Source organism: Somniosus microcephalus, chromosome 1 (genome assembly GCF_052327205.1).
Source record: "Somniosus microcephalus isolate GS21.2 chromosome 1, FLI_Smic_1.0, whole genome shotgun sequence".
Lineage (NCBI taxonomy): Eukaryota > Metazoa > Chordata > Chondrichthyes > Squaliformes > Somniosidae > Somniosus > Somniosus microcephalus.
In genome coordinates, this window is record NC_140987.1 from 186,809,732 (window position 1) to 186,826,696 (window position 16,965).

At 42.6% G+C, this 16,965-nt stretch overlaps 1 protein-coding gene across 7 annotated transcripts in view; it reads left to right on the forward strand.

Annotated features, from left to right (window-relative positions):
* The window catches only part of LOC147124508 (endoplasmic reticulum aminopeptidase 1-like), a 156,650-nt gene extending 148,138 nt beyond the window's left edge, over nucleotides 1-8,512 (forward strand). For all 7 annotated transcript variants that reach the window (XM_085988401.1, XM_085988411.1, XM_085988420.1 and 4 more), the window contains 2 exons: nucleotides 2,143-2,224; nucleotides 4,423-8,512. In XM_085988401.1, coding sequence (XP_085844527.1) covers nucleotides 2,143-2,224; nucleotides 4,423-4,575 — 235 coding nt within the window. In that variant the 3' untranslated portion in view covers nucleotides 4,576-8,512. The remainder of the gene's footprint in view (nucleotides 1-2,142; nucleotides 2,225-4,422) is intronic.
* The last annotated feature ends 8,453 nt before the right edge of the window (nucleotides 8,513-16,965 follow it).

Sequence of the window (16,965 nt, forward strand, 5' to 3'; positions counted from 1 at the left end):
CACACGGCTAGATAGAAGTTTTGGCACTTGGAGCGACAGCCACTCAGACAGGGGTGATTTTAGACATATGCCCAAAACGGGCGTGAAGTCGGCGGAGCGGCTGTGCCATGTGCCCAAAGCCAGTGTCGGAAGGTCTGAACCATTTTGAGGATGAAGCCTCATTTGAATGTAGCCGGTGAGCAGCGGGCAGTGAATGGGTTCTCCACTACAGCGCGCTGGTGTGTGAGAGTGAAGCAGGAGGCAGCCAATCCGGAGGAGGACTGGGCCATGGGTGCAGTGACCACCAGCAGTCCCTTTAAAGACGACTGCCTGGCACAATCTGCCTGTTTATACTTCAAAATTGCAATTTGCATATTTAAACAATCTTCCCACCCAAAACAGGTGTGCTATGCGTCCATTTACAGGCCTATCTGAAATCTGCATCAGGTGCACCTTGGGGCTCCAAGAGGTCCACTTTTATTTTGAAAAATTGAATGGTCTCCACCTCAACTACTCCCTGTGGCAAAGCATTCCATGCTCCAACAACCTTCAATATAAATTTGTCCCAACTTCTCCCTTCACTCTCTTGGTGACAATTTTTAATTGATGACCTCTCCTCAGTGCCGTCCCAACTAGAGGAAATAGTCTGTTCCTTTTTACCTGATCAAGATCCTTCACGAGTTTAAAAACTTCTATTAAATCTCCTCTTAGCTTTTTCTTCTCCAGTAGAATCAGTCCCTGTATCTCCATTCTTTCATAAACATACAGATGGAAGTTCAGACACCCAGGGAGAGCAAGTGAGCGACTTCAGTTCAGACAAAGTGAAAAGAAAGGAAGAACTTATATAGTTCCTTACACAACCCTACGATATCCCAAAACACTTCAGTGAATGGAATGCTTTTGCAGTGCAGTCACTGTTGAGATGTAGGATTACGTGCAGCCAATTTGTGCACAGCAAGGTCCCACAAACAGCAATAAGATAGTAACTAGATAACCTATTTTAGTGATGTTGTTTGAGGGATACATGTTGGTCAGGATACCGGGTGAACTATCCTGACCTCCTTTGAAAAGTACCAGGGATCTTTTACATCCACCGGAGAGGGCCAACGGGGCCTCGGTTTAACATCTCATCTGAAAGACGGCACCTCTGACGGTGCGGCACTCCCTCAGCACTGTACTGAAGTGTCAGCCTGGATTATGTGCTTACATCTTGGGACTGAGCATCAATCCACAACCTTCTGATTCAAACAAGAGAAACTCCGTAACGAGGAGGAAAAAAATCTGATATATGGCAAGATGGGTGAGGATGTGGCAAAGAGAGATAAAGAGGGACTTTGTCATAGTGATAGACGCAGAGATAGGAAAGAGAAAAACACACATTCTAGAGAGAAGAGAACCATTTATATATGTATAAGGAGACTGAGAAGAGAATTATAGCCACATAAAGAACAGGGGGTGGTTTTGGTTATTCACTATTCTCTAAATGGAGCCACCCATAATGCTCTGTCTTTTTCAAAAGGTGAAAATAAAACCATTTTGTTCCAGAGCTTCAAGATTTTATCCCACAAAATTAGGTGTGCCTATCCCAGATTTGGCTCCACCATTCTGTTAACCACGGCAGTTCTTTATTATCTTTTAAATCCCATTCCCCTCCCCCCAGTTCTACATATCCCTTAATAGCCTTACCTGATAGCAAATGGCATTGACTGCATCTGTGGCGAGCACTGCAGTCTCGATTATCCTGAGGAAATAAAACAAAGGAATTCTGGAAACATAACGGGTCCACCAGCATTTAAAAAGAGAAGAGGTGGTAATGTTTTGGTTAGAATTCAGAGGCAAACATGTGGTGACCAAAAGCAGCAGTGGTTGAACTAAAACTGACTCTTGCACAATGATGTTAGCTGAAACCCATGGCCCATTCTCCTGATTGGAGGAGGATGTGGAGTGGCATGGGTTCTACTGGGGAAGAAATTATAAAATCAAACACAGAAACAGACAGTCCACTCGTACATTGCTCTTTTTGAATAAAATAACAAAGGATTGTTGGATTAAAGACGTGCTGTTGTTTGCTTTGAAACATTGCAGCACTTTCTTGGGGGTTTTGTAAGTCATAAACGATCTTTTCACAGAATGCTATCATTATTTGTTTCATTTAATCCTTAGGTTTGAACTTGGATCACCTTCAATTGCATATACTGTGACTGGTATTACATCTCAGTATTCAACAAGGCTTAAGCTTGAAGAGGTAGGTAACCAGTCAAAAAGTAAAAATGACTAGTTATGTTACTTCTGTTATAAATTATATTGTCTTGTATAATTTTTTTTAGTTTTTATATTCGATCCTGGGATGTGGGTGTTGTTGGCAAGGCCAGCATTTATTGCCTATTGGTGAGCCGCCGCCTTGAACCGCTGCAGTCCGTGTGGTGAAGGTACCCCCACAGTGCTGCTAGGGAGGGAGTTCCAGGATTTTGACCCAGCGACGATGAATGATCAGCGATATAATTCCAAGTCAGGATGATGTGACTTGGAGGGGAACTTGGAGGTGGTGGTGTTCCCATGCACCTGCTGCCCTTGCCCTTCTAGGTGGTAGAGGTCATGGGCTTGGGAGGTGCTGCCGAAGAAGCCTTGGCGAGTTGCTGCAGTGCAAAAATGCAACTCTATATAAAAATAGAGCAACAATCATGTTGGGTAACCTAATTTTTTTTTACTATGTTGTCTCAGACTAACTTTTTATTTCATATATAAAAGCAACATACCTGTATCCCGTAATGCAAAGTCCATACTGTCTTTCTGTCACAGTCTATAGCCTTTCTTCTAATTTTCCATTTTTCTAATTTCTTAAAGGTCTGACTCCTGCTGATGTAGCGTTCCATATGGGTGACAGTGCCTCACCTCTAGGGTCATTTTTCATGTGAGGAGAATCTCAATCTCTCTCTCTCTTTCTTTCTCTCCCCCTCACTCATGCACATGCACGTGCGCACACACACATATGTACGCACACACATATGCATTCTGCTATCTGGCAAGGTTATTGGTTTGCTCCTCCCTAGCCCAGGATTTATGAGGCCAAATATGGGCACTCCTACTACTGCCTTAGCATAGACCAGAAAGCAAATTTATGATCACTTTGTCCTAAAGGCTTTGTGCTGCCACTAGGGGAACTCCGAGGTTCCTACTCAAAGGTAGTCTGATGACACTTGGTTGTTTATCTCTCCTGAACTCCCTTCTTCTTATCCCGTTCTCTTGCAGCAGTGCATTTTCTAACTGATAAGAATATGTAACTATTGGAACAGGTCACAAGCTCTATAGGGAATGGTAGCATAGTGGTTAACTTACTGGACTAGTAATCCAGAGGCCTGGACTAATGATCCAGAGACATAAGTTCAAATCCCACCTCAGCAGCTGGGGAATTTAAATTCAGTTAATTAACTAAATCTGGAATAAAAAGCTAGTATCAGTAATGGATACTCATAATCACGAAACTATCGGAACCCATCTGGTTCACTACGGTCCTTACCTGGTCTGGCATTCAACGGCATTACCATCACCGAATCCCCCACCATCAACATCCTGGGGGGGTCACCATTGACCAGAAACTTAACTGGACCAGCCACATAAATACTGTATATAAATACTGTAGGTATTCTGCGGCGAGTGTCTCATCTCCTGACTCCCTAAAACCTTTCCACCATCTACAAGGCACAATTAAGGAGTGTGATGAAATACTCTCCACTTGCCTGGATGAGTGCAGCTCCAACAACACTCAAGAAATTTGACATCATCCAGGACAAAGCAGCCCAGTTGATTGGCACCCTGTCCACCACCTTAAACATTCACTCCCTCCATCACCGGCATACCGTGGCTGCAGTGTGTACCAACTATAAAATGCACTGCAGCAACTCGCCAAGGCTTCTTCAACAGCACCTCCCAAACCTGCGACCTCTTCCACCTAGAAGGACAAGGGCAGCAGATGCATGTGAACACCACCTCCAAGTTCCCCTCCAAGTCACACGCCATCCTGACTTGGAAATATATCACCGATCCTTCATCGTCGCTGGGTCAAAATCCTGGAACTCCCTCCCTAACAGCACTGTGGGAGTACCTTGACCACACGGACTGCAGCGGTTCAAGAAGGTGGCTCACCACCACCTTCTCAAAGGCAATTAGGAATGGGCAATAAATGCTGGCCTTGCCAGCAACGCCTAAATTCCATGAACGAATTAAAAAAAGCAACGTTACAGAAATATAGAATGTATATTCTTATGTAACTTAATTGCTTGTGATGTTGTAGAATTTGGAGGAGATACAGTTTAGTGCTGCATTTGAGTGGAATTTGCTGTGTGGTTTGCAGAGCGCAGCTGATTACCATTTGTTCGTTAACCAGCTTCTTTATTTTAATCCTTTCACTAAAAAAGAAAAAATCTCAATTAATCTTTTTTCTAGATCCGAAGATTTTTTGAATCTTTGAAGGATAATGGTTCACAGCTCCGGTGTGTTCAACAGGCATTTGAAACAATTGAGGAGAACATCCGATGGATGGACACGAATTTTGTTAAGATCAGTACATGGTTGGAGAATTTAAAATCTGTCGACTAATTCAATGACCATCATCCTGCATCCTTTCTCCACTCAACTTCCTTAAAGAGACACTGTTCCTTCCTATAGAGTTTTGTAAAAGTCTGCAAACATACTAGCTTAAAGTTATATCATTAAGATAAAATGATATTTACCAGGTTTGAAAATCAATGTGCAGTGACACAATTGGTGATGCAGTAACATCATCATCACTCATCATATCTGGACTAAAAGAAAAATGATTAAGAAGAGCTAGGTGAAGCCCATAGTGCAGCACTTTGCACACCGTAACAGGTATTGCATCTGCTGTAGGGTCAATATTTGGGCAGGCAGTACAAGTGTTGTGACGGTGAATTTTTAAAGTGCCCTATCCAATCTTTTAATGGAGAGAAATCCGCTAAAGCCCCCCCCTTTTTAATGCCCTCCCGAGCTTCCAACTTTCACTCTGTGCTACTATTTACCCCAAGCACTGCCGACTACACTGGAAAGTCCTGATGTTCTGCAGGGGTTCCCTAGTCTCCTGCCATAACTCCAGGGGGTGGTGGGGGGTAAGACCATCAGAACCACTGGGGAAATGGTGTAAACAGCCACTTGTGGTGTTACCCTTGCTGGGTTCCACTGGTCTCCCACTGGAGGTATAGTGAGAGAGTGACAGCACCCATATGGAATTTCAGGGTCATAGAGTCTGAAGCCTGATTGCATGTTTGGTTAGTTATCCTCAATCAGGCTTCTGACGTCCAGTCTGGTAGGTAGTTCCAGGGATGATTAGTAGCACAGGGCAAATGTTGAATGTTTAGCACCAGCAGATACAGTATAAAATAGCAAATTTGTGTCTTATTACTAACTGCGTGTTTTTAGCACTGACACTCTAAGATACTGAAATAGCACAATGCATTTTCAGTATTGCCAACTTTGTTTTGAAATCCCATTAAAGTTTATGCTCATTTTAGAATATGATTGTGTTTTAACAAATGACTGCAGTTTACTGTTGAATAGTATAATTGTCCCAAAGCTGCTTTATGTAGAGCGGTTCTGTATTACATTGGAGGAACCAATGCTGCGTAATTTGCCCTCTTTGTACGGTGGGGTGAATTCACAACAATAGCAGTGCACGTGCATGATGCCAGAAAGATGTGCAGAGGGGAGCAATATGAAAGCATTATTCCCTACCGGAATAGATGTGCAGAGGGGAGCAATATGAAAGCATTATTCCCTACCGGAATAGATGAGCTGCAAAAATGACAATGAAAGCTGAAGGACCAAGTGAACATCACCTCTGTTGCTGCAGAGATAGGACTGCTGCCTCACTTATTTTATAGCCCTGCTGCTGAAGTTAGTGATTCTGCTTGTGCGTAAGCATATTGAAAAGAAAAGTGTTCATTATTTCCAAGTGATGGTCATCTTTCAATTCGACCCTTGTTTTTATATCATCTAAAGGCAAATCCATCCTAGTTTTTGAGATAAAATTAGTTCCTCTTTTCCTGCCTGCAGGTCATCTGGGACTGGCTTTAGTGATGTAATTACGTAAACTACTATGTTTTAAGAGGACTCTCAATAATGCTGGATGATGACTTTTTAATTGCTTGTTATATTCCAATTTGAATCTGTTCCAATCTTAATGAAACTCACCTGATGCATGAATCAGTGCACCACTTTTCTAAGTAGAACAATTGGCAATGTTTCCAGTCATTGAATTCATTTAACATTTCCGAATTGAAATGTTTTAACAATAATGCGAGTAATTTATTGACTGTGAAGAGCTGCTGGAGTCTTGAGGAGATGAAATGCTATATAAATGTAAGCTTTTTTCCTTTAGTGTAAGGTCGATTGCGGCGATCTGGATTTTTACCTATGTTGAATCTGTGTTAGATTTTTTAACTTATAATAATGTAATGCTAGATTTAGTGTGTACAAGGTTAATTCCCAAGGCTACACACACCATCTTTTTTTAACAGCAAGCCAGTGGCCTGAAACCATTTAGATGCTCCATTAGATTTTCCTCAAGATGCATGTTTATTTAGGCTTGCACAATAGTGATGATATAGTCATTTTGCTTAAAATGTTTGTTATCAAGTGAGAGAGTCATTATGTAGCATCTCAAACAATTCATGAAGTTGTGAAAAGATGGCTCCTTGCAACACCGGATGGTCTAGAGTGTCATTCTGTTCCATTCGCAGGGTTGGGGATTTAGCCACGTTTTGACTTCAGAGCCTCCTGGACCACATCAAAGGATAGACTCTCATCTCAGGATAGTAACTTTGATTGACAATCATTTGTGGGTCCCTTAAAGAAAATGGTCGGCTGGAGCTCGCTATGATTGACAACTCAATGGGCAGAACCCTGATTTCACAGATTTAAAGGGGCAGATCACAGAGTTGCCTATCAGAGTTATCTGTGATTCTGGCAGTGAGCAGAATAAGGCCTTTTGTATTTTAAAGCCTGAGCCAACTTAGCTTTAAAGGGTTAACCTAGAGAAGGTAACCTGCTTTTTTAGCCCCCACATTTAGAGAGAAAGTAATTTGCACCTTTATTGCGAAATCACTGGTGCTGGGTTCCGATCCAGATGAATAATTAGTTGTTACCTGGATATTCAGTACCTGATAGAATTTACTATGCATGCGAATGAAGCTTAAGTGAATATCTAATTGAGAAACAAAAAGTGGCATAAGAATGTTGGCACTTTTATTTTGCGGGAGGGCTGCTGATTTAGAGACGTGCTCATCTCACTCAATTGGCTGCATTTTATTGTATAAACATCCCCACACCCACGGTACCGAAAGCATCATATATATCCATATAAATGTGCTGTCAGACTCCAGGAGCTGGGTTTCCGGGAAGTAAATGTGGGAGCAGGTCCCTTGCTTTTCCACTGATACAGCAATTGGATTTCCACAGTGGAACATTGCACAGTTGACAACCACTGTAAGGATAAAAGGGTGAGAACAGTATACAAAGGTCACTTTCCCTAGACAGGAGTATTAAAAATAGGCAAAATGTAAATTCTGCTACTTCACCTCAAGAACTATCTGCATCTGTAGCCTGCTGCAGCCACTAAATAATTGGAACCTTTTGATACTTGCATTTAGAAGCAGTAGTGAGGTGGGAAAAAATACAATGGATTTTCCTTCGTATTATCCCAACATGTTGATCATCATATTTTGCCCCAGGAGACTCAAATCAGAGCACTGATATTAGAATAAAGCATCAATCTGTGCTGGTTTAAAGTACCTGAGATCAGAGCCTGGAAATGCTATGGTGCCGTTTGACTTGACGATAGTGCAGGAAGGCCAGGTTTTCACCCACTGATGCCCTCTCCCAAATCCCAAGAATAGGGTAAATTGCATAATCGGGACAGGTACCTGCACCTGTACACGTGCAGCAGAGGTATTCATCCCACTGAGGCTCACCACCACCTTCTCAAGGGCAATTCGGGATGGGCAATAAATGCTGGCCTTGCCAGCAACGCCCACATCCCATAAAACACATTTTTTTAAATAGTTGAAGTGTTCTGCAGGGTCTCTGGAGGAGGCATAAGAAGTGCTTGCCCCACAGAGTGCAATTTCCTTATTATTTATCAATGATCAGACCCGGTTACTGCACCAAATGACAGCCCTCCTTCCCCAGTATACACAATTTCTGGCCTTAGTTCTGTAATAGGTTGAAGCAACGCAGTCCCATTAATGTGAATACTAGGAATGGATGAATGAGGTGATTAATGTTAGAAATGCTCCACCTGCAAACTTCGCTTTACTGTAAGAATATATTCATTCTTCGTAGTTAAACAATTTGTGTAAAAGCTCTATCGCTTTGCAATATACTGCTGAAAGACAATACAGGTTATGATAAAACCAAATGGTGAGGAATAGGCTGCTCATGCATCTTTTTGTGTAGTAATGGTATGTGGAAAAAATGGAAATTTTGAATACTGTACTGCAATAAATTTATCTTAGAAATACTGCTACTGCTTATGAAGGAATAATAATGATTATTAACATTCCTCAAGCAATCCCTAATAATATCCTCTGTGCATTAGTTTTGATGGTGATGAAATTGGTCTTCGGTGATAGCGCCAAACGAGCGCTGGCAAACCGTTTAACACTCTTCTATTTACTTTTCCAATTATTTCACCCCAATAAGTCTGTAAACACATTGAGCAGGATTTTCATTGGGCCGTGAAGGCGGGATTGGAGGCGTGTGAGGGGTTAAAATCTCAAAATCGGTGGGGTGGGGGGCACAAACCCAACCCCCCTCCATGCCAGTTTCAAAGGAGGCGGATACCCGACCTGTGCTGGGAGCCACCTCCCCGAGGCAGGAAGGGGATTAGTGCCAATTAATTTTTAGCCTAATCCCTATTTTTATTCCTGAAGTGTGGGATTCCCGACTGCTCCAAACCATGCCAAGTTAGCGAGGCAGACCGTCGGGCTGAAGGGCTTGGCGGGTTCGAGATGTCTGGTGTTCAGTTGAGTGATGGGTGCATGAGTGCAGAGGTAAGTGTGTTTGGTGTGTGTAAAGTGTTTGAAGAAGTTTTACTTACCTTTTCTTACCTTTACAGCCTTCCTTCCTTCAGGTCTCTGGAGTCCCTCATCTCACCGGCACAGAAAGCAGAATGGCCGCGAGCTATCAAAAGTTGCAGCATTCAGCTTTCTGTTCTGGAGAGATCTCTAAATCAGCCTGAGAGGAAGGAATTAACTTGGAGTACAGATTGTCAGTGTTTGACAGCTTCAAAGAGCTGTCAAACGCTGATATTTCATCTGTCAAAAGCTCTTGACAGATGAAATGTCAATCTGTGACGTCACCTGTTGCTGGGTGGCCATTAATTGGCCTGCTGAGCCCGCTGGGTGGGCTCAACAAGGTCAATCAAGTGAAAATCGCGTGGGTTGGCCACAACTCGATGGAGGCGGGACTACAACCCCGAAAGTTGTAGTCCCGCCTCCTACACGCCTCCAGTATCAAAATCCAGCCCATTGGCTTTGAAAATGCGTGGGTCTAAAATGTCAGCAATTAAGTCGGCATCAAGCCTGCCAGAAACCTCTACCGCTGACTCAGAGCACTTTCCAGGGTCAGGGGGAGGTTACTTTTGTAATGATATCAGCAAATAGTGATGATATTTGTCTGTGTTTGATTACTTATGCCTTACAGCATATTTGTCTGTGTTTTTGATTACTTGTTCCTGACCACAAGGTCATGTGAGAGACAAGCAGTCCAGAGGAGTTTTACTTTCAGTTTCATTCTAGATGCATCACAGCATAGTGTGTTCTGTAAAAAGCTGTAGAAAGTCTTGAACAAGACTTTAGATTAAACAACATTCTCTTTCAGAAATGAGTCTTTATTGAACCCAAAAAGAAATCAAAACATGATGTCAGAAGTGGCTGAAAGAGAAAAAATCTGAAGTTAGCAACTTGATGGGACAGTGAAAGCAGTTGTGGCAAGTAAGCGAAATCAGCTCTCCACATATTAGCAAGCCAGAAGAGAACATCGTTGCTTACCATTAGAGAATAGCTAACGAAGTGGAAAAATGGAAGGTTTACACCCACCGGCGACGCTTCAATTGACCGGTAATGTGGCTGAAAATTGGAGGAGATTCAAACAACGTGTAGGGTTGTATTTATCAGCAATCGGAGCTGACGATAAAAGTAATAAACAGAAATCGTCCGTGTTTTTACATGTAGTGGGTGATGCAGCGCTGGAGGTATATAATAATTTCATATTTGCCGTTGATGGAGACAAAATGAAGCTAGATAAAATAATGGAACAGTTTGAGGCCTACTGCATACCTAAACGCAACGTGACCTTTGAGAGGCACAAATTTTTCACGTGTACAGAAAATCGGCGAGACTATTGATCAGTATGTGACTGAACTGAGAAACCGGAGCAAATCGTGTGAATTTGGGGGACTCACAGACTCGCTGATAAAAGACAGACTGGTGTGTGGTATTCGAGATAATGGTCTAAGGGAAAGACTGCTAAGAGAGCAAGATCTAGACCTGGGAACAGCCATAGCACTGCGTAGGGTTACAGAGACTGTGAAGTTGCAGGCAAAGGAGCTGTTCAGTGACAGTAGCTGCAACGTGGATGCAGTGAGAAAGAACGGATACAAACCGTTTAACAAAGAGAGCGCCAATGTGAAAAAAGAGACGTGGCCAGCAAACAAAAATGAAAGGGACAATCGGAAGTCATGTAGTCGATGCGGTACACAGCATCCACCAAGAAAGTGTCCAGCATATGGTAAAACTTGCTATAGTTGCAACAAGAACAACCATTATGCCCGTTGCTGTAAGAACCAAGCGCAACAAAGCAAGGTCCATACAGTAGATGAAAGCGACATAGAGGAATTCTATATAGATGTGTCTGAAAACAAAAGAGAAGAAAGAGACTGGATGTTGACACTAAAAGTGAACGATACACACATTCCATTTAAATTGGATACTGGAGCACAAGTTAATGTGATATCAGAGACCGATTTTAAGAGAATTAGACCCAGACCAAAGTTACATGGAATACAAGTGAAAGTGACCGGATACTCAGGTACTGATATACCAGTGAAAGGAAAATGCATTGTCAAAGTAACACACAAGGACAGAGAGCACACGCTAGCATTAATCGTGGTGCCAAAGGAAGTGCAAGCCATACTAGGTTTAAAAGCCTGTGAGAGACTGAACCTGGTAAAGAGAGTCCTCGTTGTGGAAAGCAAAAGAGAGACAGTCTATGATTAACTGAATGTTGCGTACACACCGGGTAAGCTGATGTATACAGCAGACACGTTGTCCAGAGCTGTTGACCCAAGTGAGCCCGCAAACACCACAATGGATGAAAAAGTGAACGCCTACGTGGACATGATCACAAGTGCACTGCCCATAGCAGATGCAAAAATGGAGCTCATAAAGACTGAGACAAACAAAGACGAAACAATGAGACGACTGAGAAAAAGCATCTTGGATGGATGGCCCAACATGAAGCAAGACTGCTCACCTGATATAGCAGAGTACTGGAACTGCAGGGCGGAACTATCAGTGGTCGAAGACATCATCTACAAAGGAAGTAAAATAGTTATCCCAAAGAGTCTGAGAAGAGAGATGCTAAAAAAGATCCATGGAGGACATCTGGGAATCGAAAAGTGTAAGAAAAGAGCACGAGAGGTGATGTACTGGCCACGAATCAACCAAGATGTGACAAATGAGGTGTCAAACTGCACAATATGCCTGAAATATCGAGCAAGCAATCCGGTAGAACCACTAAAGCCACACCCAGCACCAGACAGACCTTACCAGAAGGTAGGCGCTGACCTATTCGTATGTCAAGGGAAGGACTATCTTGTCGTCACAGACTATTACTCCCTGTATCCAGAGGTTTGTAGACTGTACACCACCACTGCAGAAGCTGTGTTAAGAAGTATGAAAGCCATATTCTCCAGACATGGCGTGGCAAGCGAGGTCTTCACAGACAACGGACCCCAGTTTAACAATGCAAATTTCCGACACTTTGCCAAAGAGTGGTACTTTGTCCACACAACGTCAAGTCCTCACTATCCACAGTCCAATGGACTAGTGGAAAAATCGGTCCAGACAGTGAAAAGACTGATGTGCAAGGCAAAAGACAGTGGAACTGACTTCTACCAAAGCATGCTTGTATACCGCACAACGCTGCTCGAGTGTGGTATGTCACCAGCCCAACTCCTGATGGGACGTCGGCTAAGGTCAAACCTACCCATCCCGGAGAACCTTCTGAAAACAAAAGAGGGGGAGAAAGTGAGGAAGTTCAAAGAGCAACAGAAAGAAAAGCAAAAGTACTACTATGACAGAGGAACACAAAACCTACCTGAACTCCACACTGGTGACCAAGTAAGGTTGAAAGACAAAACAAACACATGGACTCAGAAGGGAACTGTCCTGAGTGAAGTTCAACCAAGATCATACACCATTCAGACAGATGAGGGTGCTGTTCTGAGAAGAAATCGTCGAGATCTTCTCATGGGACCAGCCACAGCAGGTCAAGAGACTGATACTGGTGAACAACCTGATCACACAGCTGAGAACCAATCATCTGAGGCAACAACTCAGATTCAAGGACAATCAATCAGAAAATCCTCAAGACACGTGAAGCCTCCTGAGAGACTCATTGAGCAAATTTAAGGACTATTGTTAAAGAAGGAAGTAATGTTATCTTATTCTTTCTTCAAGTTCTAGTGTATTGACATATTTCATGTGAACACACAAAGCAAGGGTAAAAAACCTTGATCATGATAATGATAATGTAAGTTCATTAAATGTTGTTAGTTAAAAGTAAAATACTTTTGTTTTAAGAAAGGGAGATGTAATGATATCAGCAAATAGTGATGATATTTGTCTGTGTTTGATTACTTATGCCTTACAGCATATTTGTCTGTGTTTTTGATTACTTGTGCCTGACCAGCAGAGGTCATGTGAGAGACAAGCAGTCCAGAGGAGTGTTACTTTCGGTTTCATTCTAGATGCATCACAGCATAGTGTGTTCTGTAAAAAGCTGTAGAAAGTCTTGAACAAGACTTTAGATTAAACAACATTCTCTTTCAGAAATGAGTCTTTATTGAACCCAAAAAGAAATCAAAACAACTTTGTGTGGCACTGGTAGATGCCCATTAACTAGGAGCCCTTGTGGAGAGGCTAGGCATCCTGACGCAAGTTGCTGGTTGTGGCGGGAAAAATGGGGCATCACCACTGGTGGGAGGCTGCAGTTAAGGCAATATATTTTTAAAAAATTGCCCCTTTTGGGGACAAGGCTACGATCCAAGCCTGGACCCCAAGTTGGGGGCCCACATGTGGTCTTTGGCAGGCGAGTACAGCTGGTCTCACCAGGCATGCTTTTGCTGATCCTGCACTGGGTCTCTCCGAGGGCCACTGGTCTTGTAAAAGGTTGGTGGAGGTTTTGCCCCATCCAAGGCCTGACAATATCCCACACACAAGGCCAGGATCTGGAGTATCTGTGTTTCTGACTGATTTCCAGCCCCATTGTTTATAAATGCAGATTTGTTAAAACTAATTTACAGTCTGTATGTTCAAGTAGAATAATAGGGGGAAAAATTTGGTATCGACCGCTTTGGGGCGCTAACTTTAGTGCCGGCGACTGCAAAATTCAGTTTTAACGCCCCAAGAGGGAGGTGGAGCGCAAATTCAAGTGCTCCACTTCCTTCTTAGAGCGCTAACCCTGAATATTGGGGCGGTGCATTCTGTAGCGCTGCCGCATGGAAGGGCTCTTCCCCTCATTAAAGGGGAGGGCCCAAGCCCACAACTGCGGGGCCCTACCTGGACGAGTGGGGTGCCTTGCCAGCAGTTGTTAGCAGCGCCGCGCCCAGGCGAAAAGTCGCTTGCACCCCATTAGTGCCCCCCCCCCCCCCAGGAGCCACTAATGGGAGGCGCTAGTGTACCCAATTTCTAGCCCATGGAATCTTGCAGCACAGGAGGCTGCCATTTGGCCCATCAGGTCTGTGCTGGCTCTGTAAAAGAACTGTCCAATTTAGTCTACACACCAGCTTTTTCCCCCATAACCCTGAAAATTTGTCCTCTTCAAGGACATGACCAATTGCCTTTTGAAAGTTCCTAATGGAATCTGCTTTCGCCACCCTTTCAGGTACTGCATTCCACACCTTAACAACCCCCTGTATGAAAACATTTCTTCTCATTTCCCCTCTAATTCTTTTGCCAATTATTTTAAATCTATGACCTTTGGTTACTGACCCACTTGCTCTATCAAAGCCCCTCATAATTTTAAATATCTCTATTAGGTCTCTCCTTAATCTTTTCTGCTCTAAGGAGAACAATCCCAGCTTTGGCACATAACTGAAGTCCTTCAGCCTTGGTATCATCCTGGTAAACCTCCTCTGTATCCTCTCCAAGGCCTTGATATCCTTCCTGAAGTGTGGTGCTCAGAATTGTGCGCAATACTCCAGCTGAGGCCTTATCAGTGATTTGTAAATGTTTAGCATGACTTCCTTGTTTTTGTATTCCATGTCCCTATTTACAAAGCCAAGTATTCCATATGCTTTCTTAACCACCTCATTAACTTGCCTGCCACCTTCAAAGATTTGTGAATTTGCACTTCCCTCAAAATAGTACCATTTGGATTATACTACCTCTCCATGTCTTTTCTCCCAAAGCGGCCACTCCACATTAAATTGCATCTGCCATGTGTCTGTCCATTTCACCAGTCTATGTCCTCTTGAAGTTTGCTACTATCCTGCTCACTATTTACTACGCTGCCAAGTTTTATATCATCCACAAATTTCAGAATTGTTACCCCTATAGCCGAGTCCAGATCATTTATAAACAAGAAAAGCAATGGTCCTAATTTCAATCCTGGGGGACCCCACTACCTACTTCTCTTCAGTCAGAAAAACATCCATTCACCACTACTCTCTACCTCCTATCCCATAGCCAATTACGTACCCAAGTTATCACCGTCCCTTTAATCCCATGTGTTTGCACTTTCCGAATAAGTCTGTTATATGGTACTTTATCAAATGCCTTTTGAAAGTCCATATGTACATCTACGGCACTATCTTCATCAACAGTGTTCCCGTTAAGTTGCACAGCAGTCTGGAACTCCTGCGCAGGTTGCTCGCTGGCTTTTCATTTGGAATAACTGCGCATGCGCGAACGTTTGAATAGACCGCGCAGCCACTTTAAGGGGCCATGCACCCAAAAAAAATTACAGGGAGCATTGTTCATCAACCCTCTGTTACTTCATCAAAGAACTCAATCAGGTTAGTCAGACATGATTTGCCTTTAACAAATGTGCTAGCTGTCCCTTATTAACCCATGCTTATCGAGAATTAAATTTGTCCTTGACGATGAGCTCTAGTAGTTTTCCCTCCACTGACATTAGACTGACTAGCCTGTAGTTACAAGGTTTATCCCTCTTTTTTTTTTGAATAGCGGTGTAACAGTTGCAATCCTCCTGCAATGGATTTAGTGTGCTTTCATCAAGGTGCTCGGTTATTTCAATAAGACCCATGCACAAATCGTCCAGGAGAATGAAATAATTGGAAAAATATGTTGCCTTTTTGACATATACTGACTGGATTTTTATAACCTGATAGCTTGTAGAAAATGGTGCTTTTGTGATACCGACTGGTAATGTGCTTTAGACGATGTAGCATTTCATGTCGAAGTTTCAAGCCAAATTCAAACACTGACCTGAGAGTGGCAAAATATCAGTTATGCAACACAAACTGGCTTACAAATCATGGTTTTTGATCAACTTTTTAGTTTTAAGGTAGTATTTTGAATACAACATTGTGAGTAAAGTGTTAGAATGAAACTTTAGATTACGTAAGCGATTGAGACAGTAATCAAACTGAGCACATAATGGGAGTAATTTTCCAAGTGCGGCTGGCGATGGGGAACCTAGCCCGCCACCAGTGTGCACTTGGAAAATTATCTCCAATGTCTGCTAAATGTAATTGGCCTGTGAATAATTAATATAACAAGCCATTCAAAGTACCTCTACCATAAATCGGTACGCTTGTGGTACAGTGTCAGACTGTTGCTCATACTGTGATATGAAGTCCAAATTAGTGTGCCATGAGCAGGATGGATAGGATGCACTGTCGGAGGTGCCATCTTTTGGATGATATGTTAAATAGGTCTGCCCTCTCAGGTGGACATAAAAGATTCCATAGCACAATTTCAAAGAAGAACATGGGAAGTTCTCCTTTGTGTCCTTGCCAACATTTATCCCTCAACCAACATCACTAAAATAGATTATCTGGGCATCATCATATTGTTGTTTGTGGGAGCTTGCTGCTGTGTTTCCTACATTACAACAGTGACAACACTTCAAAAGTACTTCAATGTTTGGAAAGCACTTTGGGATGGCCTGAGGTCATGGAAAGCACTGTATAAATGCAAGTCTTTTTTCTGTAGGATGATTTCTTTGGATTTTATTTGTTAGCAATGGATTTCTTAAGTATGAAAATAAAACTCTGTGTTCATCATTAACAATGTTGAGCTTCTATTTTGTGTGATCATTGGCTCATCTATTACTTTTGTTACTTTTATCAGAGATCAAAACTTGCACACAAAGTTGTTTTTGATACAGCTTCAATGTTTTATTGTCCGGTTCTTCAGCATTTGAATATTTAAGCACTGAATGAGAGCTATAGTAAAAAAAAAATGAAATATATTGTGGTATTTAAATTTGTTTCAATTTGCCATAAAGCTCTGATCACTAATCTATTATTTTGTGCACAAACAGTATCTACAGCCAGTGAAAATCAGTGCTTTCAGTTTTAGAGCAATGAATCTCAGTAGAGCAACCCCAGCATTTTCGAACACGCTATTCCAAAGTGCTGCAGGTTTGTGTCTATGCTTCTCACAAAGCAAGTTCCCAATCCCACTTAGCTTGTAAGGGCGAGAGGAAAAGAGCCAGTTTCCTGTA